Consider the following 14,447-nt stretch of genomic DNA (forward strand, 5'->3'; position numbering starts at 1 on the left):
TCAGTATGACGGTGCCTTCCACGGCATGCCGCAAGCGAAAGCACGCGAATGCCAACCCATCAGTGCTTTTACACTGCTACTGTGCGATCAGCTGTTGGAAATACAACTGGGTGAATGCTAACGCACTGATTCATTCATGCTGCAAAATGTGGAACGTTAGAGGGAAGTCGTGTGCTGGCTGTAAAAATAGGGACTGAAATATTAAGGAGTGGAATGGAATACGTGTGGCCAAGCTAACGGACCGCAGTTACACAAGGGCAGACTGTGTTATCGGCCAGTCGCGATGCAAAACCTTTGTCTGGGATAAAAAAAAAAATCACTCATCCACCAGCTTTGTATCGCTAAGCTCCAAAGAGGGGACTTCAACCCCGTAACGTCATCAAGAGTTAGATTTCCACTCGCTAGACAGTGACAACGGGAGTAGCGCCGCTTAAGTTTCTCGCACGTTATGTACACACATCCACCCCAACTCACACTCAAATTTAAGCCCACTCTATAGGCCACGTCTCAAGAATAAGTGAATGGGGGCATTCTTGAATCAATGTGCACAAACATGGGTAACACCTTCATTACACGTCTAATTCGAAGCTGCACGTTTCGTGACGGTTCACAGAGTGAGTGACTAGCGATATAGTACGTCTTAATTTGCTACAGGCTACTTCAAAGTGCAGAACATCTGCGAACGTTCCAAGCCTTGTGCGCAGCAAGAACAAATCTACCGCAACACTGAGCACACCCACGAGCGATTATAGACAGAAAATAAACGATCAGATAGTGGCCGCACCGCGAAGAGCGCTTACTGAGTCAAAAACATGAGAAGACGCTGCTTCAGAATTATTCCAGCAAAACGTTTTGTTGGGCTAGTTGGTGCATTACTGAAGTACTATAGCGCCAAACAGACGACACGGGAAGAAGAGACACAGACGAGCGCTTACTAACAACTGATGCTTTAATGACGGAAGCACACAATATATATACACAAATCTGGCGGCGCAACTCGCGCATTGTCAAAACATCACATGGTAAAAGGGCAAAAGGCGATAGAACGATTGTGAATGTGACGTTCGTGAAGATGACACGTGGTGTACAGGGCCAAATGACTATAAGTGATAATGGTTACATGATACACAAACACTGGCGTAAGGGAGTACCCCCTAAAAACTGTGAATGTGACGTTCGTGTCATCTTCACGAACGTCACATTCACAATCGTTCTATCGCCTTTTGCCCTTTTACCATGTGATGTTTTGACAATGCGCCAGATTTGTGTATATATATTGTGTGCTTCCGTCATTAAAGCATCAGTTGTTAGTAAGCGCTCGTCTGTGTCTCTTCTTCCCGTGTCGTCTGTTTGGCGCTATAGTACTTCAGAATGATTGGCAAGTAACGAACGAATAGCAAAAGACATTGATCCTGATTTAATTCAGAATCAGAAAGTTTGGCGAGCTTGGAATGCATTTCTGGCCCCAATTGTTATGCAAACACCTTTTTACACATTGCTCGCACCCTTTGGACAAGCTGTAATGTGCTCCGAAAACGTGTACATGTTCTCTGAAGATCTGGCCAAAGCTCCGCGTCGTCCACTGTTAGGAATGGCCGTACGGGGTGACAACGTGCCAGCTATTTCAGCCCGCTGCACGTGTTCCAATCTAACCGGACGGGGCGCACTTCAGAGAACTGCGAATAACCGGCAGCCACGTGGTGCGGGGTCAGCTCAGGGGAGTTCTCGAGGGGAGGTGATTGGCGGAACCTCCCGATGCGCTTTTCGAGACAACAGACAATGTGCTACCCGGCGTGCCACCCGGGATTGAGTAGAGTTCTACGAAGCCTCTCTGACGTCGGCTCCGGACCTTTACACCAGTGTGTGTGTGCGGCACATGTATGTGAGCCCTCCTCCACCTCCAAAAGGGCGGGTCATCTTCGGTGACGTCGAACGGTGACGTCGAACGATGACTGGACGAACGTTTCCGTCCGCTTGAAATCAAGGGGTGACCAAGTGCTTATAAGCAGCGATTGTCGGCTGTAAGTGCGTGCTCGTTGTGTGCTCGTTGTCGTGCTCGAGATGTACTAGTGAGCTAAGTGTTTGTTGTCGTGCTCGAAATGTACTCGTGAGCTGTGTGCTCGTAAGCTGTTTGCTGTATGTTAGTCTTGCGGGCTCCATATGGGAGTCGCGCTAGACTGTCGATGTATGTCTTGTCTAAGATGTAAATAATGTAAATAAATCCTGCTCTCCTAAGTCCCGACGAAGAGTCAAGCTCCTTCCTACAGCTACGACTGCCAAATCTTACATCTGAATGGCAGCGGTGAGATCAGCCTACAGCTCGCAGATCGTCCGAAAACTCTAACAAATGGTAGCAGCGGTGAGATCGACCGCTCCAATCCCAATACCACCTATAGACCTGCGGTATCCGCCGAAACAGACGTTTGCTCAGCTGTACCAGGGAGTATGCACATCCAATTGTTTACGGACGCACTAAGATTCTCTGCTAACACCCACACGCACAAAAAGATCGTTAGAACACAGCTTTCCGAATTTCAAAAGCATATACAGGGTGCCCCACGTAACTTGAGCCAAACATTAAAAATATGCAAATGCCACGTATCTTGACAGAACTAAGGTAATGTTGCTTGTCGTTGCTTGGAGATACTCAGATTATGTTTCTTTTCCATTCGGCCTAATTATTAGTGATAAGTCTTAATAATTCATCATAATTAATTAATCAATATATTAAATATAATTAGATGAAAAGTGCCAATGAGAAAATTGTAGAGCAACATGAAAAACTCCCGATACAGCTTTCTGTTGCCCGATACGTGCTACGCAAAAGTATTTTTCCGAGCGTGAAAGAAACCGGCGAATACGCACAAAGTGCCTCGAGCGCCCAGTCGCGCGGCAATTTTGCATATATTCTTGTAACGCTCTCAAACGCTTGCAAAACATTTTTTTTAAATAAAGACTGCCAGTCACCTACACAATTTAAGCAATAATCGTACATCGTGCATAACAAAATTGCCCCCTCCTCCCCATGCAAATTGAATCTGGGTGCATCACGCCGGTAGTTCACGCTTGAGTCTGGACACCGGTAATGTATGCGTATAACGTTTCTCCAGTGCTTCTAGTCGCTCTAACAGCTTCGCTGTAATAAAAGCTACTACGTGCATTAAATTGGCGAAATTGCACTGCACCAATGTTACCGATGCAGACCACAGACAGGCGTGGTCAGGTTGTCGTCTGCTTTGCATTATAAGCAGAGATCTAAACGCGAAGCCGCAGTTTCTTATTTTGCTCTCAAATGAACTTCCGCTTGATTTAACTACATAATAATTAAAACAAAACGTAATTTTAGTTTTAAAAGATTATGTTTCAATTTTGTGGAAAATAACATTTTTGCAAACCTAAGTTTGTGACTGCATTTCACTTAGTTTGGCAGATGCACCAAGAGAACACTTCACTAATCTGCTAACACTGGAAATGCGCTGTCGCAGCGGACTTGTGCGCTTCGGGCGGGAACCGTTGCGCTAAACCGGCTAGGTATGTAATCGGTGTGGTTTTTCTGCAGCTGTGTCTAGTATTTCATAAATTTATAGCAAATTTGCCTAGTGCATTTGAATCAGGTTTCCCACGTAAGTGTGGCTGGCAGTCGTACTCTCTCGCTCATTCACGGATGTCAGTCGTGCGCGAGTTGAGGCGTGCAGTGCGATGACGGGTAGTTGAACTTGGATGAACCGGTCGGGGCACGTCGAACCAGAGATGCGTTATTTCGCGCTTTGCTCTCCAAAATTATGCGCTGTAATGCTAAAATTTCAGCCGAGAAACTGGAGCGCATTTTACTTTAAATGATGTTGAACGTTCAACGAGAATTGCTTGGTTAATTAATAAATAATCACTTCTTGAATTCATGAAAGCATCGATGCACGTTTTCCATCTTGGTGACACATCTTCATCTTGTTTAACTGGAGCGCGCGCGTATCTGTTTATTTGTAGTTCTAGATAACTAGCGCGCACGATGGAGGATGAGAGGCAAGCCGGTGACGGGGAAGAAAACCCCATGTCTCCCAAGCCTACGAAGTGGACGCCCAACCAGCACCACTTGAAAATCCTCCTCGGGATGGGAATTAACCGCAACGCTGCCATAAAGGTGAGCTGACGTGAGACTCAATCTGTGCAACAGACATATATTCTTCCAGTGGTGTGTTTTATTAAATTAGGCTCCGCCCCTTTATCAATGTGAAACCGCCCAAATTAATTTAGCATAGAAGCCCCACATGTGTCGTTAAGTGTTCAAAAATGACAGCGAGACAGGAGGGTACTAGCCCATGTGCTCGACCTTTCACACTCCTTAGGAGAGCGCCCGCTGTTACCCGAATTATTATTACAGCGAAGCTGTAGGCTCCTAGTTGGTCGCAGTGGCGTAGCCAGAAATTTCGTTCAGGGGGGCTCACTTTGCAGCTCGGCCTCCTCCTTATAGAAATTGTCGAGGGATCAAATACATTAAACATTAATAATAACTGCGTTGCCATTGCCAGAGATGCTGCGAACGAATTCTTGAACGCTACGCACTGTCAAGGCAAATAAAATATGTAATTTTCATAAAACAATATGCTTGTATGTCTCAAACATTGTGCCTGAAATAACTGAAATCAATGCTTCCATGTTTTCTGCATATTTAATAAGTAAAGCAAATATCACACGAACTTTAGAACTATATAAGTTTGAAACCCGCAAAGCAGTGCATGCCACTGATATGAAAAATGTAAAGGCCACGAAATGAACAAGTTGAGCAGAAGTATTCTAATAAAACTTTGTTAGCCTCCCTGCCTATCTCTCATTCGCATCACTCTGTCATTCAAGAACCTTGTTTGCATTTTTGTACATATGCAGCAACCAGGGAAATATGTCCTTTGTTAGAATGTATTGCGTAGAAGCAGCTGTCACCGGTCGTGTATTTTGAATAATGGCTCCGAAATTCTGAAAAGTCGCTAGAGAGAGCAACATATAAAAAGCCGGAGTTCTGCAAAATATATGAGGGCGAGTCAAATGAAAGTGAGGCAATGCGAATATATGCACTTTATAATAAAATTAATATAATATAGTACTTCATTTAAAAGTAGTCTCCATGAACATTTAGGCATTTGTCCCACTGACTAACGAGTCGCGTGATTCCCGTCTCATAAAACTCCTTGGGTTGCTGCTTCAAAAAGTCCGTAACTGACTCTTTCACGTCACCGTCTGACACAAACCTGGTTCCCTTGAGCTGTTTCTTCAAATGCTTCAAAATGTGGAAGTCACAAGGTGACAGATCTGGGTGGTGGTGGTGGTGGTATGGTGGATGTTGCAGTGTTTTCCACTTGAACTTTGCCAGTTTTGTATTAACCATATCAGCGACGCGGGGACGGGCATTGTCGTGGAGCAAGATGACCCCATTCCTCAGTTTTCCTACATTGTTTGTTCTTGATTGTGACACGCAGCTGATCTGACGTTTCACAATATTGGAAACGATTGGTAGTTTCTCCAGGTTTAGCAAATTTGGTCAATAATGACCCCTGATGTTCGAAGAAGAAAGTCAGCAGCTTCCCGGCAGGAATGACGGCGTTTGCTTTTCTTGGCAATCTTTCCTCTGTAAGCTTTGCCATTATGTTTCAGGCTCATAGTAGTGGCACTACGATTCGTCCCCGGTCACAGTTGCAGACAAAAAGTCGTCCCCCTCATCATGATACCGGACTAGATGAGTCAAGGCAGCGCCAAACATCTGTCTTCTGGCGGTGGTTCAAAATCTTGGGCATTTATTGCACACACAAGAGCCGATAACTGAGATGTTCATGAAATATGGTGTGACCCGAACCGTGACTGATGTTCACACGCCCTGCCAATTCATCTATGCTTATCCTCCGTTCTTGTCTAATCAACCTTTGCAGTTGTGTTGAGGGTGATTGCACGGTGGCTTTGGCCCGGTCTGGGATCATCCTTGCAAGTTTCACGTCCTTCTTTGAACCGTTTGCTCCAACGCTACAGTATCCAATGAAATGCAGTGTTCAACGTAAACGGCAGCCATACAGCAACTAAATTCTTTTTAGGAAACACCTTCAGCTGTCAAAGATCTCATGACACCACACTGTTGAACTTTTGGAATGTGCATTATGTCACGCAACCATGTTCAACCCAGTGTATGAGAGCATTAAAGAACATTTATCCTCACACCTGCCTGTCACTTTTGTATATGAGAGATGCCTGTGTGCTATGTGCATGCCTCGCAGACAATGAACCGAACCATTATTGCACGGGGTGGGTTGGCTCACTTTCATTTGACTCGCCCTCGTGCATTAGAAATGCGAAGATACAGCTTGATAAAGGGCAAAAAAGTGTCACTGGAAACAAAGTTCAGTGCACATAAACACAAAACCTCGCAACAAGATATTTAAATATACATATAAGTCTCCAATAAACCTACGTATCTAAAAAAGTCGCTATATATGATGCGTCAAACAATGCAAATAAACATGTTGCGCAACCACAGATAAACAGATCACAGCCCCACCTCCCTCCACTCCATCCGATGTATCGCGTGCGACGGAAGGCGGTGCGCTTCCTCTCTACTTTTCTTCCTTGCGCACAAAAGACAGCCACCATCGCCGACTCACCCATGCCACCCCCACCCACCCCCTTTCACTCGCACATACAGCATGCTGCGAGCGGTCATGATGTTACCACCCTTGGACTTTATATGAAACATGACGGCGACGGCAGGAATCTGCCTGGGGGGTTCGTATAATTGCTATCGCAATAATATAATAAGAATATCCGGCAACTGAAGCATCCCGTGGCCCATTACTTCATGCAAAATAAGAAGTAACAAAATCGAACTTTCACCGTGCGACAATTTGCTGCGCCACAACAATGTCTTTTTCTTTTCTTTTTTTTGTGCTGCGGGGGGCACCAAAATGAAATAATGGAAGGGAAAGCATGTTGGCTGCACTCGAATGCCTACTTTGGGCACCTAGTGGGTCTACCGAAGGAATATCAAAGAAAACGTGAGACCCTTGGTCCACAAAGAACCATACTCATTCTGCTCGGTATCCTACACCGACGAGACAAGGCTTCCCAAAGAAGTTGTGCTCAAGCGAATGCGTTGCAATCTGTCGAGTCTCCACAGTGATGACGGCGAGCAACCATTGTTTCTTTTTCTGCTCTGCTAGCTAGAAAGTGTCCAAAACTCTGATTGGCGAAAATCCACTCGGCCAGAGAAAAACGAACGCGCACCGAAGTGCACCGCGCATTGGTCGGGGCAACAAAAGAAAAACGCATGTGCTCTGGCTGGCTCTGGCAGCCTGTGCGTAGGAGAACAACAAATTTGAAGAAGCTCAATGTGTGCTCGCGACTAAAAGTCAATAAAAAAATAAAGAACATAGTTGCTTTTGCTGGCATCAGTGTCTTGACATGGTTGCTTTGGCGAAGTTGAAAAAAAAAAACAGCACAAATGAACCACCACAACGCTTTGTCTCATTGGACCACACTGCTTGCTTTGTCAACTTGTCTGATAGTGTGTTGATTTGGATTGTCTCGTTGTATAGTTCGATGTAGGAATTTAGAAAAGTCAATGCACCTTTAGCGTCAGATGTTTATAACAGCAATAAACCCGCAAAATTCTGCGATTCAAAATCTAAAGCACGACTTTTGAAATGTCAGTGCACTTTCCGCATCAAAAGTTTGCAAGAACTTTATACACGTAAATTTTCAGAATTGAAATCCAAGCGCTCCCTAGATTCCGCCGCCTCCGCGAGATGCCGCGACCAGCCCGCTCGCCATCAAAATGCCTTTAAGACTTTGTGCTCGGATGGAGCTCCTTGCGTTAGGATATGTGACTCCCGGTGCATGGGCGTTGCCGCAAAATCCAGTGCGATTTCGCAATGTTCGTGCTAAGATGTATTTTCGAGCGTGAAAAGGACATTCTAGACAAAATCGAGCATGATTTTCAGTGCCAGGGTTTGTTTTGGTCGGCGGCGCATGACAGCACGAAAAAATTTCGGGGGTGGCTGAAGCCCCGTAAGCTGGGAATGCAAGTCAATATATTATTATTATTATTATTATTATCAATTTTGTAGTGTTTGTTATTCAAAAAGGCGTGCATACTTTGCTTACCCAATACATTTAATTTCCCTGTATGCAACAAGTTGGTGTGCTCACTTCCGTGTACTGTGAGATTGAAAAAAATATCATAACGCTAAATTTCTCTTACTGCTCACACTCACAATCAAAAAGTAGAACACCACACGTGAAAGAAGTATATAAATATTGGTCATATAATTAATGTAATAGTATATGTACATTCGATTGGTCACTTGCGAACGCTCTAGAGTGCTCTTGCTGTGCGGTTTACATTTGCCTGGTCGAAGTCAAGCGCTCGGGACTCATTCATCTGGTCCATACAGAGCACGATGCTCCAGCTTGGAGCACTCGGAGGCACTCCCACTTTCAATCCAGGAGTGTGACAGAGACCTAGCAGAAACTCAATTACGTGGCTGCTCCAATTGCTCTGGGAACAGTTAGCGCATTCCGCTGGTGCAGGCTTCCTCTGGCTCCAATATCGAGAGGTCTCCACAACGCTGCAAACTAAGTTCAAGCATAGTAGGAACCAATCGAATGTGCCATAAGTCTCGCATAAATGTATCAGCAAAATATTACATTTTCATTACATGGAAGGCATCACAGGTCTCAACTTTTCAACTGCAAAATGAGCAGAGCAAGACGTTATTTAATCTATTGGCCACAGCCACTGCTTGCGCTCCCAACCAAAACATAGTTACGTCGTGTGCTGGAAAGCACAATGGTGCACAAATAATACGTAATTTGACGTGAGTTATAGTTGTAATGTATGAAATGGCAATTCCTTAAAAAGTGTCGGAGATGGAAATCAGCTGCCCTGCGAAATTCACGGAGTGAGACTTGTATGACCACACTACTTGGGTAGCTTCGAGAGTTTTGCCTGCTAATGATGAAACAGAGTTCAGTTTTCATTGTGAAGGTATCGTCACGCACTGCAGAACAAAATAACATTTTGCCATGCAGTGTACAAGGAAGGCTACGCAAAAATAAGTGGAATGCCGGTGCCTTTTGTCTGAAGTCAGGGGTGTGATGTATCTGAAAACATGGGCTATACCGCACCTCACCAATTCTGTGCTGTGCAGTGAGCGTTGCATCAGCCAGCCAGTGACTGGAGGCCACTGCACGTTTCGAGAAGAGAGGAAGTGAGCACACAGTACATTGTGCACTGATGATTCTTCTGAAAAGCATCTGCTCAGTCAGTATCACATGGAGGGTGATCAAGGACGGCCAGTGGAGGAGCCCTTTTTCTAGTCCTCTATTCTAGTTGGCTGACGCTGCCTGTAGCATTTTCAGTACTGCACAGAGTTGGGGAGATGGAGTTGTAGCCTCAGTGTTTCTACAGCAGGCTTCAATTCTGTGATCGCAACACGTGTGAATGAATGTTTTTTTTTTTCTTTTTTTTTCTTTTTTTGCTGATTATGGCACATCCTCATGTCTACCACTGCGGTGAATCTTGGCATTAGTATGTTTTTGTCCCAAATCCTGTGTTCTCACAAGTGGCCAACAGTCATCGCCAAAACACCAATTCTCTAATTACGGTGGACGGTCAATAAATGTGTCAAGTTTACACAACTTTATTCCTAGGCGCTCAACACTCCATTGCAAGGGAGGTAAGGTACTAGTATGTTGCTTTGTGCATTTTCTAATGAGTCATCGTAATTACAGATTGATTCAATCTCTATTTATTGTGCATTCAGTTGTGTTTTGTTGTTTGTATAGAAAGAATTTAAACACCATCTTGAAGTGTATGCACAAAATAATTATTGGCTGCAGGCATTAAGAGAAAGGAAAAGTCATTATTTCACCATTACTGCCAGAGCACAGCACATCGAACGTCCAATCAAGCATGGTAGTGGCTTTAGCAAAGTGATTGTTTGTAGCAATATGCAGCATGTGGAAGAGAAATTGATACAGATTGAGTATGCGAAGGGTTCAATTCTTCTGAAGCTGAATGCCCGTTGCCGTTTCTTTGCCACTACTGGCCATAACTGACAAAACCAGATTGCATGCAGGAAGGAGTAAACCGCACCATTAACAGTATAGGCTGTTGCCTGTGAAGTGCGTCATTTTTTGCAAGATGACTTGTGATATGGGAAACAAAGATGATGCAACATTTTCATGCTTTTACACGACTATTCTTTGTTCATATGTTTACGTTCTGTTTGCAGGCACTCTACTACACCGGAAACCAAGGCCCTGACTTTGCTGCTCAGTGGATTTTCGAGAACAATGACGAGGACATTGATGGTCCTCTCGATGTGAGTGAAGCACATGGTTTCTATGGAAACATGCATTTGACAACTGTACTTCATTGTGCAAACATGTCTCTTGAGTTCAGTTTTACAGATGCTTACTGCTAAATGCTCCTTTTTTTCTCGAAAAGGTACCTAAGGCATACTTTGTCAACAAATGCTCTTCTCAGCTGTCTATCTTTGAGAACACTTGTGGTAGCGTACTGATACCAAGAGTTCTGATGGCCTAACTTCAGCTGTTTGAAGGGAAATGCTGCTTCGTGTTCTCAATGGTGCTGTTCCTGGTTGCTTATGGTCATTCTCCATGTTCCTATAAGCACACAGCCTCCAAACAGGGTGACAGGTTTCAACTATTGCTTCTGGTGACTGGTTTGTGCAATTATGAAATTGCTCATTGTGTACACAATGTTTTAGAACTTCTTCACATTCAGGTGGCTCAGATTGGTTATATTTATTAGGGTGCAAAGCTTTTCCACAAAATTCATAATGTATAATATAACCATAACCAGCATGTATAACCATAGCATGTAACCATAATATGCCGTCTGGCTAACTGTGCAGTAAAGAAAAGAAGAAAAAAAGAAAGGAAGAAAATAAAAACAGTGATTCCCTCTAACTTATGCTCTTTGAAGTGGGGAGGTCAGAGGGGAGCTTATGAAATTCGTCATTGAAAATTTAACAGTTGTGTCTAAATAGTGCTCATCTGCTGTCCATTTAAACACAAGGCTTTGTCACCATCGTCATTCATCAGTTCCTTTTCAAAAACTAACCAGCTCTGATGTCGTCAAAATGGGGCACAATGGAAGTCAGCCCTTTTAATTCCAGACACTCAATACTAAAAAAAAAAAAAATGTCGCCTTGTAAAGTCACCTTATATTTTACCCTGACAGGACGTACAAAAATGATAAAATTATCCAGTGGGTCGAGCTAAACAAGAGGCAGAAAAAGCAAAAAAAAACATCACAGCTTCATAGCACGGTATTTGCCATATTCTAACAGGCTTCCAAGTTGAACATGCAACCATATGTGTTTGAGGCAGAAAGCTGATGTAGAAATGACGTTATCCTAGACAAAGTAAGAAGCTAATGTTCATCCAACTTTTTTAGCAAGAAAAATGTAGCATGGCTCCAATAAGAAAACTATAAAACCAGCTAAATGTTTACCTTTGCAGAATGGAAATTTGCGCGTAATGTCCCTTGTCTTTCATCTCAGACACTTCCATCACTTTGTATGAGTCACAGCATGTCATGATACTCCATACTGCCCCATTGTGTATTTGACATTCTGCCATTATAAAACAATTCCACTACAATCGCAAACGGAATGGTGGCAGCAGCTGGACTAACCACTTCGCTGGCTTGTGCTGTTACACGTGCAGTTACCAGACCGTCAAAAACATGTGACATGACTTTGTTGCCACTAGCTTGGCATGTTAAATAACTTTTTTTAATGACCTTTCAGAATCAAACACTGAAATCAGCACATCGTCATCATGTTACACGAGAGCGTATTCTGTCGCCATCTTATGACAGCATTGGTGACGATGCTGTCTAGGTTGGCTGTGACAGAAAACTCTTGCAAATGTGGCTTTTTTTTTGTATCTGATTGCATTGTAAAGTCCCTTTTCATACCAAATGAAAAAAAAAGGTTATACATTAGAATTAGTTTAACAATTAATCTTTCGCCGTGAGCTACCGTTACCACTTGAAAATTTGCCTACTGCAGACTGAAAATAGGGGTTATGGCAGAAGGTGGTTGTTCAATGCATTATGTCCTCCATCGCCGCCAAGACAGACGCTGCACCCATTAAGATAATGATTGGCGTCAGAGGCATTTTTGCCAAGCAGTCAAGTTGAAATTATCAGTTGCAGGCCAATTTTAGGATCTAAATACCAAATTTCGATCCATAGAAATCTATAAGTTCCAGCCAGGACCTTCAGTAACCTTGTCGAAGCATTCACTTCAGCAGGACCCATTGTTCAACCTCTGTTGATGACTCAGTAGATGACACATAGGTCTGCTTGATGTATCGTCAATCCTCCACTCAACCTATGTCGCATTCTGCTCATTGCTCTTAACATCTGGGAAGCATCTTGCTACTTGCAACATGTTTTGTTCTACTCATGAGCCAGCCTTCTTTTTAAAAGGGCCCTGAGCCACTTTTGTCGAATAGGAGAACTGCATTTGAAGTGAAAATAGGCTATTTCAGAAATACTTTGCCATAAAAAGTACTTCAATGCGTTTAGTAGAAGCAGAGTTATTGGCAGTCAAACACGGCCTCCGCTGTGCTCCCTTTCCATCTTCAATGCCTTGCACTGAAAAGGCTACAGAGTAGTCGGGCGTGCCCACAACGCTCCACCTTCTATATGTCACTATGACGTGTTCAAATTTCATTTTGGATGTTAATGTAGACACCACGACTTCCGATTTTGGTGCTTACGACGCGTTAAACGTAAGCCAAACATGGTTGTACTCAGCGAGCTGCAGTGCACTTAGCTAGTGAACTTGTGGTGGCACCCCCAGGGGGGGTGGGGGCTGTATCTACGCTACATAGCAGACCACAAGTACCAATAGCAGCCATGTATTCGAATTTGCTTTATCGCCAAATAAAGCGTCCAGAAAAGAATGAGGAGCAGGCTTCTGTTGAAAAGAGAACGTTTGAGAGAAATGTTTACTCGCGCTCTGCTTTCAACCTCCATGCACTGCATACCAAAGCAAAACTTGGCTGAGATGTTCACAGCAGCGTATGCTGCCCACAGCTTATGTTATTTCACCAAGCCCAAAGGGTGTTTCATGGCCTCCTTAATAGACCCCTTACCAGGCCTCATTGCTAATTTTGGTTATACAGTTGACTTCCATTAAATGAAGCCTGACAGGCCTGGTGAAATCGACTGAATTATCCAGTGGGTTGAATTAAACAGAATGCAGAAAAAGCATAAAAACACATCGCTGATTCATTTGGTTTCGTTTGCCCAATTTTGACATGCGCCCAAATCCCATGCGCTCCCACTTTCCCATGTCGAAAGTAGAAAACTAACATAGAAACAACATGAAAGCTCCCAGAGTATCAGATCACCAGCGCATCACCAGAAACAACATGAAAGCTCCCAGATCACCAGCGCATCACTACAAGGCTGTACGATAATCGAGGCTGAAGAAGCGGCCGTCGCTCTAGCGGCAGCGGAAGGATATCGTTCTAAACGGTCCTTAACAATCCTTACAGACTCGCAAACAGCGTGCCGCAACTACCTACGCGGCAGAATAGGGCACGGAGCGCTCCGCATACTCCGCTCCGGAGACCACATAACACAACGACAAACAAAAGAAGAACCAATTAGGCATACAATAGTATGGACGCCGGGACACACGGGAGTCGCAGGGAACCAAGAGGCGGACAGGATAGCTCGAGGGCACACTTATTACCGAGCATCCCACGTAGGCGACCTCGAGGAGACCGAACCTGTACCCCAAGACTATTCGGCGATACTAAATTACTACAAGGGCTGCAGAAAGCGGTATCCACCACCGCACAGCTCCCTTAGCAGAGAGGACTCTGTCGCGTGGAGGCAGCTACAAACGGGCTCTTACCCGAACCTACACGTACTCAGCAAAATTTATCCGACACAATACAATGACAAATGCCCCTGGTGCCACGAAACACCCACGCTGTATCACATAACGTGGGCATGCCAGAAGATAGACGTGGCACCCGTTATACCAAACCCGAGTGCGGAACAATGGGAGGGAGTGCTCTCCAGCGATCGCCAGGTCGACCAAGAAGGTCTGATTCGGCGAGCACAACTGGCAGCAGCATCCAGCGGAGCCCTGGACTAAGGGCAACCGACCGTTGTGTTAGAAGATGGACGATTCCATCTGAAGACCGCAGAATACCAGCGAATCTAGAGCTGATAAAGTTTTTCACTCACTCACACTCCCAGAGTATAAATTTATTGTGCACCAAATTTTTTAGAGCAAGAAAAATGGACAAGTGTCTAACATGTGTTGCACAATGGCAGCTGGTTTTCTAACATTAGCTTTACCGCAAAACAGCAGTGTTAAGCATTGCAAATGCGGTTTGGTTTCATGTGCAATCCA

The 14,447-nt window shown here is 44.3% G+C and overlaps 1 protein-coding gene across 1 annotated transcript in view; it reads left to right on the forward strand.

The window, feature by feature from the left end:
* Nucleotides 1-3,428: 3,428 nt before the first annotated feature.
* The window catches only part of LOC135908462 (probable peptidyl-tRNA hydrolase 2), a 50,254-nt gene continuing 39,235 nt past the window's right edge, over nt 3,429-14,447 (forward strand). Inside the window, exons 1-3 of the mRNA XM_065440230.2 lie at nt 3,429-3,531; nt 3,985-4,138; nt 10,269-10,358. Coding sequence (XP_065296302.2) covers nt 4,007-4,138; nt 10,269-10,358 — 222 coding nt within the window. The 5' untranslated portion in view covers nt 3,429-3,531; nt 3,985-4,006. The remainder of the gene's footprint in view (nt 3,532-3,984; nt 4,139-10,268; nt 10,359-14,447) is intronic.

The sequence above is a fragment of the Dermacentor albipictus genome, chromosome 3 (genome assembly GCF_038994185.2).
Source record: "Dermacentor albipictus isolate Rhodes 1998 colony chromosome 3, USDA_Dalb.pri_finalv2, whole genome shotgun sequence".
In the NCBI taxonomy this organism is placed as follows: domain Eukaryota; kingdom Metazoa; phylum Arthropoda; class Arachnida; order Ixodida; family Ixodidae; genus Dermacentor; species Dermacentor albipictus.